The sequence below is a fragment of the Triplophysa dalaica genome, chromosome 12, assembly GCF_015846415.1.
Source record: "Triplophysa dalaica isolate WHDGS20190420 chromosome 12, ASM1584641v1, whole genome shotgun sequence".
NCBI classification, from domain to species: domain Eukaryota; kingdom Metazoa; phylum Chordata; class Actinopteri; order Cypriniformes; family Nemacheilidae; genus Triplophysa; species Triplophysa dalaica.
The window spans coordinates 7,336,367-7,351,071 of NC_079553.1; the positions used below are offsets into that span (position 1 = coordinate 7,336,367).

The following is a 14,705-nucleotide window of genomic DNA, read 5'->3' on the forward strand; positions in this document are numbered from 1 at the left end:
GGATACATTTTATAGTTAAATGAGTCTAAATATATCGTTGGGTAGATATTCAGACACATTAATTTTTTTCACTGCAACAACTGTTAAAGCAACAATTAACTTTTATAAGTGTTGTTCATGCGCACTAAATGTTGTTCATGCGCACTAGAGGGTGTAAAGCCATAGCTAGCCACCGTACAATATGGGGAAGTTTACAGCATGCATAATCTCGTTTTTTGTTATAGTTATTTCAGTTTTGATCGGAGAAAGACTCATAACATTGAGGTTGGTCTGTTGGTCAACTTGCATTTTTATCTATGCACTGTATGGGGCTAACAGTCGTTCCAGCTGCTTTTAGCTGAAGTTACATTATCATCATCATTGTGGTAAGAAGGCGAAAAGTTGCGATATTTAAGTATCAATTTTTATGTTCTCCTCAGGCATGTGACACTTTCCTCTAGAGAACTAACTCAGAAATACCTTCCAAACTGTCACCTGATAGAGGGCATAGGTAAGAAAAACACGCTGGATTTTTTTCTGGATTGGTTTTACTTACTCCATTCCAGAACTTGCGCATATATTACCTGCCTACTTGTTTATGTTATAGTTTTTACATATAAACTAACTTATTTTCTCTTTGTACACGTGTAGTTTGCGTTTTACGTCAATGACACCGTTAACTGTATCGAGCATTTTTGACAGTCCATATAAAGACATTGAAATGTTCTCTACTGTGTTGTTCGTTCTTCCGTGTTTTTACAGAGTTTGGGGCTGAAGATATCACCATTCTCAAAGACGGATTAGCCTTTCTGAGTACTGTATGTCATAAAATCTCCCTATAAAACAACTATATCATGTTACAAACCGAACAGGCCTATTGTGATGTTGGGTCTAAACGTTCTAACCTCATTTCACAATGAAATAATCACTGTTAGAAGACAAAGAGGATAAAAATGCAGAATATGCTTGTCCTTCAACTGTATCTGTATTCTTAAATGCTCGAAAATAGGGCTTGAGGTATCCAGGATTACCGTCCTATTCAGATGAGCCTGGAAAAATCTATACTCTTGATGTTTTGGATTCTGGGCAGAACATTCAAGCATTGAGCATCAAGGGAGAATTTGACAAAGACTCTTTTAATCCACATGGCCTCAGTGTGTACACAGATGACAGAGGTTTGTTTTTTTATAAAGTATTTTTTATTGTTGTAAAATAGCATAATGTGCATATACATAAGCACATAAAATACTTATGGAATATAATAATGTTAAAACTACATGTTTTCCACAAAACAGACAAACTAGCCATCTAGTGTTACATTTTTTTTGGCAAATATGTGGTATGATATAGTTAGAATGAACTTATGGGCATTTTATTAAACCTAAACGTTTGCTAATTCTTTGCTGTCTCTCTAGATGGTGCCATATATGTATTGGTTGTTAATCATCCTGAAGGCAAAAGTCAGGTGGAGATTTTCAGATTTGTTGAAGAGGAGAACTCTCTTCAGTACATTAAAACCATTAAACATTATCTCCTGAAGAAGTATGTGCTTCAATGAACCCCCATATGTTGATACTGTCCTAAACCTAATCAGAGAATAATTTTAAGTTTATATATGTGCATTTTGTTAGTGTGAATGACATTGTAGCGGTGGGTCCTGAGAGCTTTTATGCCACCAACGATCATTACTTCCTTAATGGCATTGTCAAGTTTCTGGAGCCTGTTTTGACTTTGGAGTGGTGTGATGTCATCTACTACAGTCCTGAAACAGTGCAGTCTGTAGCAGGGGGCTTCTCTTCTGCCAACGGGATAAATATCTCCCCTGACAAAAGGCAAGTTTCAGAAAGTCAAGGCTTGCCTTTTTGCATTAAACAATGTATAAGAAAATGTAAATACAAAAACAATGCCCAGTTCATATTTAATATCATGTGTCCTTGTTTCAGGCATCTATATGTGTCAGATATTCTGAACCATAAAATTGTTGTCTTGGAAATAAAGAAAAACACCATATTGTCACGTTTAAAGGTAAACAACAAAACGACAGGAAATTTTTACACCTCATTTGTGCAATGAGACTTGTAAAGTATGTTTTCAGAAATAAGCGAATTTAACCAGTATTTGTTTTAACAAAGTATAATATTTCTTATGCAGGAGGTTGATGTAGGATCACTGTGTGACAACATTGAGGTGGACCATGAAACTGGGGATCTCTGGTTGGGCTGCCACCCAAATGGTCTCAAATTTCTTCTTTCTGATCCGAATGATCCACCTGGCTCTGAGGTGTGTACGTGCATGTGCTGGACAAAATAGCTATAGGCTAGTATCTTTTAAAGTTTTAAAAGTAAATCTTTCCTTGAAAATGTAAAATATGTTCATGTTCTTTTTAAGGTCATCAGGATTAAGGACATCCTCTCCAAAAAGTCTCGGGTGACTCAGGTATATGCAGATGATGGCAGTGTGATCATTGGTTCTTCCGTGGCGACCCGGTACGGGAAAAAACTACTTATTGGAACAGTTTATCAGAAGGCTATGATCTGTGACTTCAAGTAGGATATGTACTTGACTCTGAGATGAATAAATAAAGGTTGAATGAATAAAACTTATTCTAAATTACAATATAAGAAAGGCTATTTTTGTTGGGTAGAATGTCAAATGTTAGACATTGCTTCACTTGACATGCTTTATTTCCTGAAACTATTTATGGCCTCTTATTTACAACGTGCTAACTTAATTTGCATATGGCTACTAGTAGCTCTAGAATATATACATTTTTTTTATGGATAGTGTCTTGAGTGTGTGTTTGTGGAGGAATGCAGTTTAAGAGAAAATAAGATCATGAAAGAAGTCAGTCCTTAGTGTTTGATGCAGATATGCACTTTACTTACCCAGCATTTTGTTTATACCAAGCTGTTCATTAAAACTTAAAGACTAAAACATTGTACACCAGTGAGAATTTTTCTGTTTGCTGAAAACAGAATTGAGAGACTTTTTAAAGGAAATAGAAAACTAATCATTAAATTTAAGTCACAATCTAGAGGAATGTTCAAGATCTGAACATGGTTCTGTCTGTACAAAAGAAAACAAGAGCAAAAAAATGATCACGTTTGCAGCTGATTATCAGCATCAGTAAGGACTTTTTCTCAAGTCTCAAGTGTGTTGTTGGGTAAAGTCGTAAACAAAGTTGTAAGTGCTGGGCTCTTTGGGAATGGGAGGAGGAACCTCGGGAATCTGAATGTTCTCAAGGTCCAAGAGGCGAAGTTTTAACTCCATAGTAATCAAAGTATCCAAATCTGATTTGGTTAGTTCACTTGTCATCTCTTTTCCCTGGAGAGCATTCAAACCGTCAATCCAAATGCAGTACTAGTGAAAAACATTGAAAGAAAATAACAATTACTAAGACGAATAAACAAATCTAAAACTTCATAAGATACTGTAACCGTGATAAAGTGACATTGATATATTTTACAGTACAAAGGTCTTGTATATGTTATCTCACCTCATGTTTATCAGGAGCAATAAAATTAAGATATTCATCCGAGCTATGTAGAATTGAAAACGCCAGCTCCAGTAGCTCCTGAAAAGCAGAAGAATATTGATCTTCAAGCTCGACCAGACTCTACACCCAGCCTCATTTCCTCTTCCATGATTCCCATTTGAACTTATCTACAGGTGCCTGATCACACCAGAGGGCTTCTGTCAACACTGCACCTGCCTCCAGAGATCATATGTGAAGCAATGATTTTCATTTCTTGAGTCATTTTGATCCCATAGGTAATAATGGGACTTTAGTTATTCTATGTTAGTTCTCCAAATCTATATATATTTCTTTGTTCTGATGAACAATTTTGGGAAGAATGCTCGTAACCAAACAGTTCTTGGCCACCATTGACTACACAGTAGATGACTTACATTGCTTTATAAACATCTTTATTCTGTTCAACACAAAAGAAGATATTTTGAAGAAAGTAGGAAAACGAACAGTTTTGGGGCACTTTTGACTACCATTCTCATTTTTCCTGCTATGGTCAATGGGGTCCAATAACTGTTTGGTTATAAGCATTCTTACAAATCTCTTTCTCCCGTGTTCATCAGAACAAAGAAATGTATACAGATTTGGAACAACTTGAGGGTGAGTAATACAAAAAGAGAATTCTCATTTTTGTGTTAACTGTTCGTTTATGTATTAGTCATATTGGCATCTGCAGCAGAGTTTATTATAAATTATGTAAAACTAAAAAAGAGATCGCTGAAAGATAAATGTGCATCTATGTGTCATGAAGACATTACCGCTTCTAAACACTAGAGGGTGCCGTTTGAGCTATAAATTGTGGATCACTGGGGAGTTTAGTTAGTTTAATTGCTGATGGTATTCACGTGCAAAAATGGCACTCTTGCATTGCTCTGTTTTGACTTGTTTTACCGTAGCTGATCGTATTAAAGTCTGTAATTTGGTACTGCCAGATTCTCCAAGTAAGCGTTGCCTGTTCTGATTTTGCATTCGTAACGCCCATTCCTGTGCACGTTTCTCGGACCTCGGTTTCAGCTTTCTTTAAGTTTGTTCTTACCTTATTCTGCTTAAGCGCTCCTTTTTCCCTCATGTGTGGACAATCTTTTCCTGTTACCACTGCTTTTATATCTACTACTGAGACTGAATGAAAAGACGAGAGATTAATACAGTGAAACCAGTTTACTGTAAATTACAAATGAACACACATTTAGAGCCAGTTTGTCCGTCATTAAAATATTTCATCTCTGTCGTGAGACTATACATGATAAAAACATTGAGGACCTGTCTATGGGAATATGATCTCTGTCTGACAGCAACAACACTGAACGTTATGTGGCCCTTAACTTCCGATAAACGTTAGACCTCTGCAAAGAATCAATAACCCTCGGGTTGACTAGTGTTTAATAAATTTTGTGCAATACTTATACTATAAAATATCATATTAATGATTCATATCAAATTCATATTAATATTAATTCAATATAAAATAATTGTTATACCCAAACACAGAGCGGAAGTTCAGGCCAGCGCGTGCGTTTGAGGAAACCGTCTACAAAGTTACCAACGAGTGAACGAGGCCATTTGTCGTGTATAAGAAACAGATTGCTGAGATCACCCACCTTTCTCCTGAAGAGAGTCGTGTGGTATTTGTCCTTGGGAGAGCTCCTCTATATCTCCATAGTGTAACAGTTTGTGGTTTGGTGAAAGACGACAATACCAGAACTTGTCTAAAGTAGGCGAGAAGAAAGTATTGCTCTCATCTATACAGTAGACATATTAATTTTACGTGGCACCAAGGAAAATTACCCTTGTTCTCATAGTAAAAGTGTTAACTAGTGCTTATTTTGTCAAAATTTGACAAGTATCAAATTAGGACTCTTTATCGCCAGATGCTCAATAAGGGCACAGAAACGTGATCTGGAGATCTCTAGTTGTAGCCATCACATTTGTCTGATAGTTTAAATACAAATGCATAGGGATGTAACGATTCGCTCACGATGCGATTCACGATTCTGATCTCACCATGCGATTTATTCACGATTTATTTTTACAAAATGAGTTTAAACAAATTAGAAATGAATAACTTCCCTTGCATTATTTCTTAAATGCTTCACGTTTCTTTGTATTGTAAAATTACGTTTTATTTCAAATAGCAAAACTAAACTTCAATAATAAAACATATTAGTCATAGATCTAGTATCTACCTATCAATCTTTAAAATGGTACGTTCTACATAGTATAAGTGGGTTTAGTGTGAATACATTTCGGACATATTGCGTTCCTCATGTTTTATGGTCATGTGACTCATATGCTCTTTGACCTATGATGTTTTAACAACAACCTATTCATGAGCGTTTATAAAAACATAATTTAGTTACGAGAAATTCTTTTATAGGCTCTTACATTAAAAACGGACTAACGGCTTAAAGTTTTCTGCTGTATTTATTTGATTTACTGTTGAAATTTGACCGTTGCTCAGCTCCCTTGGCATCATGGGATAGATAAGTGTCCATCCGATCCACACTCGCAAAACTCAGGGAGGAAGTAGTAGACCATCCGGCTATTTCTCGCCTACAGGTTTTTACATTTTACGTTTTCATACATAATATTCATGACTCATACTCATTGTATACTATATAGTATAGAAGTAGGCAGTTTCAGATGCAGCAATTGTGTGCTGTTGTGTAACCCAAATGCAGAACAAGTCAGTAACATACGATTAAATGTTTTTTGGAAGGTTTCTGTTTAAATAAGTTGTTGTGTTGTTGGGTAACAAACTGACAACTGACCTTGTCTGCGGCGAGCGCTGATCTTTCTGAAGCTGGTTCCCTCACACAAGCGGTTTAACCTCTGCTGTTTTATCAGCTCCGTCACCTCTGGCTGGAGCTTTTCTCGTAGTTCACTAAACATGCGTACAAATAATCAGGAAAATGGATCATCTCTAATCTATCAGGACAAAAATTTACTAAATGTAAAGGTGTAAATATTTAGATGGTGTACTTACAGCATTGGATGTGACTTGGGGTCATCTTGACTCATCATTTTGGGCTTCAGTATGGATCTGTGAGGTCTGTCCACTGTGTTATGCAATGTGACACTTTGGATGGTGTGCTGCTTCGGCCTTTTTCCCACCTGCAGAAATACAGACTTATTCATTCTTGCAATAACTAGGATGCTTTTGACTTTGTTGGTGACGTGAGTGTCCTCTGCTCAAAGACCTGGAGGCTTTAAAACAGCAGCTGTCTGTGTAGTTTGGTGTTGGAGAGTGATTGCTTTTATAATTTTATTTTTAGACTATGTGTCTTTTATGTGGCCATGTAGTACTTCTTATCTTTATTCCTGCCTTAATGGAGTCCCCCTTTATCTTGGATATTGGATGTTTTTGTGTGGACATTAGGTAACAGAGGGCACGGTCAGGCATGGCACAGTGCTGTAAACTGGCAGAGGGAGCTGTTTTATGGGATTAAGGCATTGTCAATCTAATCTCCAACAGTGCTGTGACAGTCAGAGCCTGGGGAGAAACATGCTGACACAGTGCACGAAAGAGAGTTGGGCGGATAATGTCTGTTTACAGAACATTGGTTATGGTTGGATTGGTGGTTGTCTCGTTTTGTATTGAATGAATAAATTTAATCTGTATAAGATTGAAAATGTTTCGCTATTTGTTTGCACAGCAGTGGGCAAAGAGTGAATTTAGGAATTTTTTGGATGGCACTAAGGAAATCCATTTAGGAACTCATTCAAGTCTCTAAGAACATAAAAATTCCAAGTGTCAGTTAATTTTTCTATTGTAGTATTATGTTTGGTCAAATCTAACTATTGGGACTGATTTTTGTGACAGGTGGGATCAGATTTTCATCTGGAATTAGGCGTGAGCAGGCCGGGGTGTCTGGGGCGGAGCCTATTTGCGAGTTGTAGACATGACGCACGACCCCTTCTTATCCAGTGCGCACTGTTTTTTTAACATTTCAATTCATCATGAACTATTTGTGAAGAAAGGCTTGACTTCCAAATGACATATTTTAATCAAATTCAAGCATTTGAGGCGGCATGTTCATGGTGTGTGTTCGGCAGAAGCGATGCACGAGTTAATGGGTCATCTCAATCATTGTGAAAAGTACTGGAAATACACAGGTAATTCATACATTTCTTTGGACATTAATAAATTGAGATATTTAATATTGACACAAGGAAGGGGCACAGGCCCTACAGAAAGATTTTATTCTTATCTCATGTACCTTTGTAAACTACTGGCATCTAGAATGAGTTTGCTTATTGTTCATAGCAAAGGGCTCAACTTATATTTTAGAGTTTGTCAATTAATACGATTATACACTTGGTATACGCACCCCTAAAATCCCCCACAGAGCCCTGGCACATAACAAATCCCAATTTAACCCCTGGGCTTGAGTGTGTGCTCGTGTTAATGAAATTTTTTTCACCTATGTGAGAAAAGATGGCTGTTAAACTGCAGAGTGGTCTGCTTTTTGAAACATTCACGTTTGGGCATAACTTATTGTTTATTGTTATTTTGCCAAGAAGAAGCATAAACAATTTCCAAAGTACTGTAGGCATCTAAACCAAATGTAATTTTAAGACTTAGGCCAAACCACACTGCACAGAAAAATGCCAACAAACTCCAACAGACACATTTGCACGAATGATTTGAGACGTTTAAAACAAAACTAACCCAAGTCTTCGCCCCTGTTCATTAGCAAAACAAACATGTTGCCACATTTACGCACATGATGTATCTACATTTTACAACAAAACTGCAAGTGTCCATCTACACGTCTTTACGTCAATTCGGACTGTTGATAAATATTACTTTAGGTTAAAATTACTAGTTTTGGACTCTGCGCAGCGAGTACATTACATGTTGTCCACGAACTTTAGCCATGGCATCAAGTACACCGCTGTTGCTTGTGAAAACAACAATGGGAGAGGGCAGTTGGTGGGATTGTGAAGATTAAGGGGCGGTAACATTATGATAAAATCCGCATGGATGTCACAATCAGAGCGAAATCTGAACGTCTCGGTTTCTCTTGCTTGCAGGGAAAGACAAACCAAAACAAACTTACTGAGTTTTATTTTTCAAGTTTTCTGGGTTGTTAGATCCACCGGGGACCCGATTATAGCACATAAACACAGAAAATGTGGGGTTTTCATCTGATGTCTCCTCTAAGGGGCGATTCACATTTAGTGTCTTTTGCATGGGCAAGTTCATTATTTTAAATCCAATAGACAAGAGCAAAAGACTAATAAAGAGACTCCGACCAACAGACACAGACAGGGGTATCACACTGATCCATCAAACACCGACAGACAGACGTGTCTGTTGGAGTTTGTTGGCATTTGTCTGTGTGGTGGGAATTAGCCAAAGTCATTTTTGTTTTGTTCCAGTTTTTAATTCCAATTAAAGGGATGTAACGATTCACGGCAAGCCGGTTTGAAAACTATTATTAATTGAGAACTAATAAAGAGTTGTTAATTTCTAATATGTCTCAAGTCAATTTTCACAAATTGTGAATAAATCGTATCGTGAGATCAAAATCGTGAATCGTATTGAATGAGTGGATTGTTATCCACAATTTCTTTTTGTATCCTAAACTGTTCATTATATGTTAATGTATATCTCATGCATAGTATGTTCTTTTTACGGTGCTTATCAAATAATACGATACCATAATTGTAGGACAATATGTTCAATGCAAAAATATTTTACTTTTTGTATGTCTATTAGTATATTGTGTTGAAGGCAAAGACAAGCCACTGGCTGAAGCAGTGTTTCAAAAATGAGTGTTAGTAAATCAATACTTTGCGAACCAGTCCCCCATGATTTTTCTAAATCAACACCAAGTCACTTAACCCTTGGGAATATCAAACAATCTGGTAAGAAAGCATAAATGATTGTGAACCATTTTTACTTTATTGGTGCAAAAGAAAGTGAAAACAGGTGTACATAAGAGGGAACAGCAAGGGTGGTTTGGGGAGGACCATCCTTAGAGGGTGCTATGAAGTATTTTGGTGAAATCCTCAGCTCTATTGTAAGATCTTATGCTGGTGCAGTGCAGAGCCCTCCTGGTGCATGATAATGCCCATGAGGCTGTAGGCAGTTTCTGGATGAAGGCATTGATGCCAATGACTGGCACTCACTTTCCCCAGACCTAAATCCAGTTGAGAACCTCTGGGATCTCATGTATCCGAAGCCGTCAAGTAGCACACAGACTGTCCAGGAGCTCATTTATACTTTGAGGAGATCCCCAGGACACCATCTGCCATATCACCAGGAGTACTTTCAGATATTGTTAGCAGTTCATACGGGCACGTGGGGCAATTCACATTACTGACTAACATTATGGGTTACTGTGATGAAATTAAAACAAGTTGAATCGGCCAGTATTTTCATTTTTTTACAGTGATTTAATTGTAAATCCTGCCCGGAATGTGTTTATGATTTTGGCTTTCATTGACCATTGTCACATTATTTTGTACTCACAACAATAAGCAAAGTATATAGTTGGTATGTATAGTTTTGGCTTGAAGATTTTGTGCTTTTAGATCTAATACAGTGTGATTTTGGTGTTCCCTCAATTTTTTTTGAGCAGTGTATAATATTTTTATATATTTATATATAATTTTTTGATCTTTCAGGTTAGGTGGAATTCTATTATGGTGTCCAGACAAACTTAAAGAAAACATTTTTGCAGAGCAGCTCTATCGGTCACCATGACCAAGGTGCAAAAATGCTTTTCTTTGTCTGTCACGATCAAAAAATCTTATTAAAAATATGAATAATATCTATTCAGTCCCTTTGTAATGCACAACAAAAGAGATGTTGACGTTTCAGGGTTCAGGTGTAATATTAACACTTTTCGAAAATGATAGGCACACCTGCCGTGCAGCATTACAATATCATGAATTGATGAGTTGAAACTATAATAACTGTAATATTTGTAACAAATTGCTACTAACTTTGTATCAATGCATGAAGTCAACATGGTCACACAATGTTTACCAAAACAAGACATCGCATGATTGGGTTTCTGTGTAAGTATAGTCAGGAACGGTTAAGTGCTCAATCAAATTCTCGCTGTACTTACATGTCACAGCCTTGTCCGCTGTGTCAGTCATGAAACCTCATGTGTGTATCGAAGACGAGGAACTGTAAACGCACTACTGGTCACAATGGCAGCGAGATCAAAATAATGCAGGCAGCAGCTGGTCCTGAAGCAAGAACAGTTGTCTCAAAATGAGGAAATCTTTTCTTTACAGATGCTGTGAAATAAAGGGCGAAAGAAGGTAATGAATACAAATGTAGTATTTCCCATTGACTCCACTGAAAGAAAGGCTTAGTTCTGAATCATAAGAATGCTGCTCTGCTTATGTTTATGTGAGTGAATCGCACCGATTGGACAGATTCCTTTGTGGTGCCAGCCAATGAACAGCTGGCTATGGTCACGTGGGTAGATCACAGAGGGAGAGCATAAGCAGGTTGGGTGGGGGATGGGGCAAGAGACGAGCCGAAAGATAATGACTTAAGCGGTTGTATGTCTGGCTAAATCGCTGTGGAGTTGCACTGCTGTGTATTGGAACCCCAGTGAGATGGAAGAGGTCCTGATGAGAGGATTTTTCTGATTTTTTTTATGAAGGGGCAGAGGGCGTGTGGAAGAGTGGGACCATTGAGACTCTGTAGCATCCTTCTCTGGTCGTCAAAGCAAAAGCCAGGGGTGTAGTCATTAGAATTCAGTTGTCATAGAAACCGGTTCAGTGTGTCCTGTCGGGCTGGTGGCGGGATTCAGTGTCTGCCCCAGTATTGCACAATAAGAGCTTTGCCAACTATACCTCTTTCTCTTTAATCCCCTATCATCTTCTCTGTTTCTGATGTGCAGTGTGTGTAAGAAAACTTGACAAGGCCAGATCAGCGAGAGAGATGTTATGATTCACGGTCTTCTCTCAGACAAATGTTGGTCAGGGGATAGACTAGCATTTGATGCTTTTGATTTTTAGATTATTATATGTAGGTATATTAAAAGGCAATATGCTGAATATTAATATTTTATTTCTAATCAAATAAACTGAAGTATAGAGCATCCAGATTGTGAATACAGATGAAGCGGTTGAAATTTGCAAGAAGTTCATTGTTGTTCAGGTCCATTTTGTTCTCCCAAGTATCATGTTTTCTATGCTGCTAAGCCTGTCTATCTCTTCTTGTTGACCGAAATAGATTGGTTGATTATATCTCTGTACAGTGTAAAAAATCGTTTGTTGACTCCACTCATTTATTTGGTTTCTTTTTAGTTTGACTTACTTATTTGGATAAGTTTATCAGACAAGTACAATGAACTAATGTAATTTAGTTAAGTAAACTTTGAATTTAAGTTCTGCCTACTAAAGTGAAGTTTCTAGACCTACATCCAATAAGAGCTGCCAACTTAAGTAAAGTTTTCAAAACTGCATTAAATTAGTTCAGACAGCTAAAGTGGTGTTTTTCAAAACCTGCAGCAGTACAAATTAACTATCCAATACAAAATGTATTACAACTCCTTGCAAAATAAACACACGAAATGGTGTTTTACACCTGTCTTGTATATTTGTAGATAATCTGTTAGATAACATAAAACAAGTACAAATCGCTTTACCAACTCAATTTTGGTTGTACTCTGACACTGCAGTTATCAGCTCAAACGTTCATGAACAACTTCCGAATGACATTAAAACAGTATTTGAAGTCTTTGGGTAGCCTATCAAGCTATCCCATTTAACTGACAAACACATTTAGGAGTCCATCAAGATGTCAAAGAACGAAGACTTTTCAAAAAGGGCCACATCACTCCAGACACAAGAAAATGGTCCATTCTTGATACCCAGCCACCTGCCTTTTGAACCACATGGAGTTAATTATTGTTAAATAAATCATGATATGGATGACACAGAAAATAATAATTTTGCGTTTAAATCATAAATTTCGTTTTACAAATTATTATACCAATATAAACAAATATTCACCTACTAAATTTGATAATTTTTAAGTTTAAATCCACCTTCCGCTTGTGACCATCTTCAGTCTGCTTGACTTGTTTCCAGCTCCACAAGATCTCGCGATAAATGTTGAGATTGAAAAGGTGGTTTCGCTATTAAATTGAGTCCCGTTAAGTCAACTTACAAACTAGTTAAGGGAGGATCTCATTTTAAGATTTCTGGTGGTCACCATGGTGCTTGGATTGCACCCAAATGTCTCTGTGAATATTAGGCCTTAGAACCTTAAAAAGTACATAACAATGAACACATTTTTTTTTTTACTAAAATGTTATGCTTTGAGATCATACTTAAATGTCAGTATAAAGTTTGGATTTGTTACACAAAGCTACTCTTTGACAGGATTTGCAATGCAGTGCATGAGTCATAAAGCCTACTTTTATGGTACTTTTATGACCGTATGAAAATTGTTGGATGAAGTTTTTCGGTACCAATTTGTAAAAAATATGTATATTAACAGAAGTTCTGACCACAGTTAAGATGAAATGTGTGTACGTTGAATATGATGCGCTGCTGAAAAACATCTTGTTAAACCGAGAAAAATAAATTAATACATCAATTGAATGTGTAGATTTTTTCAACTGCATAAATTCTTCATCATTAGTTCTAGAAACTTTTGGCAATGTTGGATATAAAACCAAAATTTCTGTGAACTAGTGTGTGAATCAATATGTTAATAAATGTTAGAAGAACGTTGGTTATCTATCGTGATATGTTAATTATAAATGGATGTAAAATAACTAAAATAAACTCTTGGGGGTGCCAGAAATATTCAGTAATTCAATATTTCCGTTTATCTTGTAAGATCTTTTAATAAAACAGAACAATTTCATAAATTCACAGTTTTTGGGACATTATACTTGAAACAAGTATAATAAAAAATAATAAATAATGTTTACAGTGTGGAATCAGAACTTAATCCCGGCAGCATTTTCCCAGTTGATAAACCATGGATCCCTAATAAATCAACAAAGTAAATATTCAGGAAGAGACATTATTGACATTCAAAAAGTTTTTAATTTTCTGTATTCCTCTGGGCTTTAGCAAAATGTAATCTATTATGTTTAGCTGAAAAGAATTTGTGTACCAAAAAGAGGTCTGCTTCATATTAATAATCTAACATGCAAGTTTGGGTGATGGCGAATGGCACAGCAAATGCAAATTTAAAAAATGAGCAATGCCAGCACAGAATGTTTTGATGTGGAGAAGGGTTTCTGCAATTTTCATATCTCTGTGTAAATAACGTTTCATCGCTGTTTGCTCAGTGGCTTGGAAAGCCGAAAAAGTCTTTAGGGAATTCCTTCATGGAGAAGTAATGTGTATGTTCTGCATTCTAAAGTTGGGTTACATAAGTCACATTATTTCTGGTCACCGCACATGTATTGTACCCCTGCTCCTCTTCCTTAAACTGAAGCATCTGTCTATTTTGGTAATAGGATTAAAGACAAAATGTTAATTATAGTCCTAATTTATCTTGGTACAAGTCTCTGTACCTAAAACTGAAAAGCTTTTTTAAACATTTGCTATCAATTTTACATATGGTTGTCCATGCTAAATTTGCTGTTATTTTGCCTGCCATCTCACTTCAGTGGCTCATGACATTGGGATGAGATAGACGGTCCTTTCCAGCTCCTCACCTGTGACACAAAAGCAGGAGGCTGTTACAACAATGACCCAGCATCTGACAAGGGCACACCTGCTCTGACGTCATAGGCTATTTCTGGAACGAGTCACTGTCAACACTGACCCTGTCCTGCATTCTGGATACAACATAGCCTATATTAGAACATCAAGTTGTGCACTTATAAATGCTTTCAATTTCAATTTTGAATTGGAAAGGATTTAAAGGACTTTTAGATTTAAAAAATAATCTGCTTTTCTGTTTGCCGTTATTTAATAAGTAGACACATCATGCCCTGGCATACGATAATATGCTAACAGCCTTATTTTTTTAAACAAAAAGACTAATTTTGTCATTTCTGTCAACATGTGCAGACTGCTCTTTTGGTTTTGACAGGCCTGCTGGAGAGACAAGTTTTTGTAGGCTTTATGAAGAAATCCTTAAGAATCGATAACGTTTATACATTTTATACTTTGTTGTTAAATTTGTTTTTAATAATTTTGCTTTCACGTGTGAGGAATAAACGCTATAACATGTTCAAAAAATTTCAATCAACAA

General features: G+C 36.6%; 2 protein-coding genes across 2 annotated transcripts; one reads left to right on the forward strand and one right to left on the reverse strand.

Moving 5' to 3' along the window:
- The first annotated feature begins 115 nt into the window (after positions 1-115).
- LOC130433431 (serum paraoxonase/arylesterase 2-like) lies at positions 116-2,582 on the forward strand. The gene is made up of 9 exons (XM_056763297.1): positions 116-264; positions 420-490; positions 742-797; positions 989-1,154; positions 1,395-1,521; positions 1,611-1,811; positions 1,923-2,004; positions 2,131-2,259; positions 2,368-2,582. The coding sequence occupies exons 1-9, from the start codon at positions 182-184 to the stop codon at positions 2,527-2,529; spliced, it is 1,077 nt and encodes a 358-aa protein (XP_056619275.1). The 5' UTR covers positions 116-181; the 3' UTR covers positions 2,530-2,582.
- Positions 2,583-2,831: 249 nt separating this feature from the next.
- Positions 2,832-10,875, reverse strand: si:dkey-56f14.7 (engulfment and cell motility protein 1). Its single transcript, XM_056763298.1, has 7 exons — positions 10,591-10,875; positions 6,492-6,619; positions 6,277-6,389; positions 5,107-5,214; positions 4,545-4,627; positions 3,476-3,553; positions 2,832-3,339 (listed from the first exon to the last, which is right to left on the reverse strand). The coding sequence occupies exons 2-7, from the start codon at positions 6,527-6,529 to the stop codon at positions 3,127-3,129; spliced, it is 633 nt and encodes a 210-aa protein (XP_056619276.1). The 5' UTR covers positions 6,530-6,619; positions 10,591-10,875; the 3' UTR covers positions 2,832-3,126.
- Positions 10,876-14,705: the final 3,830 nt, after the last annotated feature.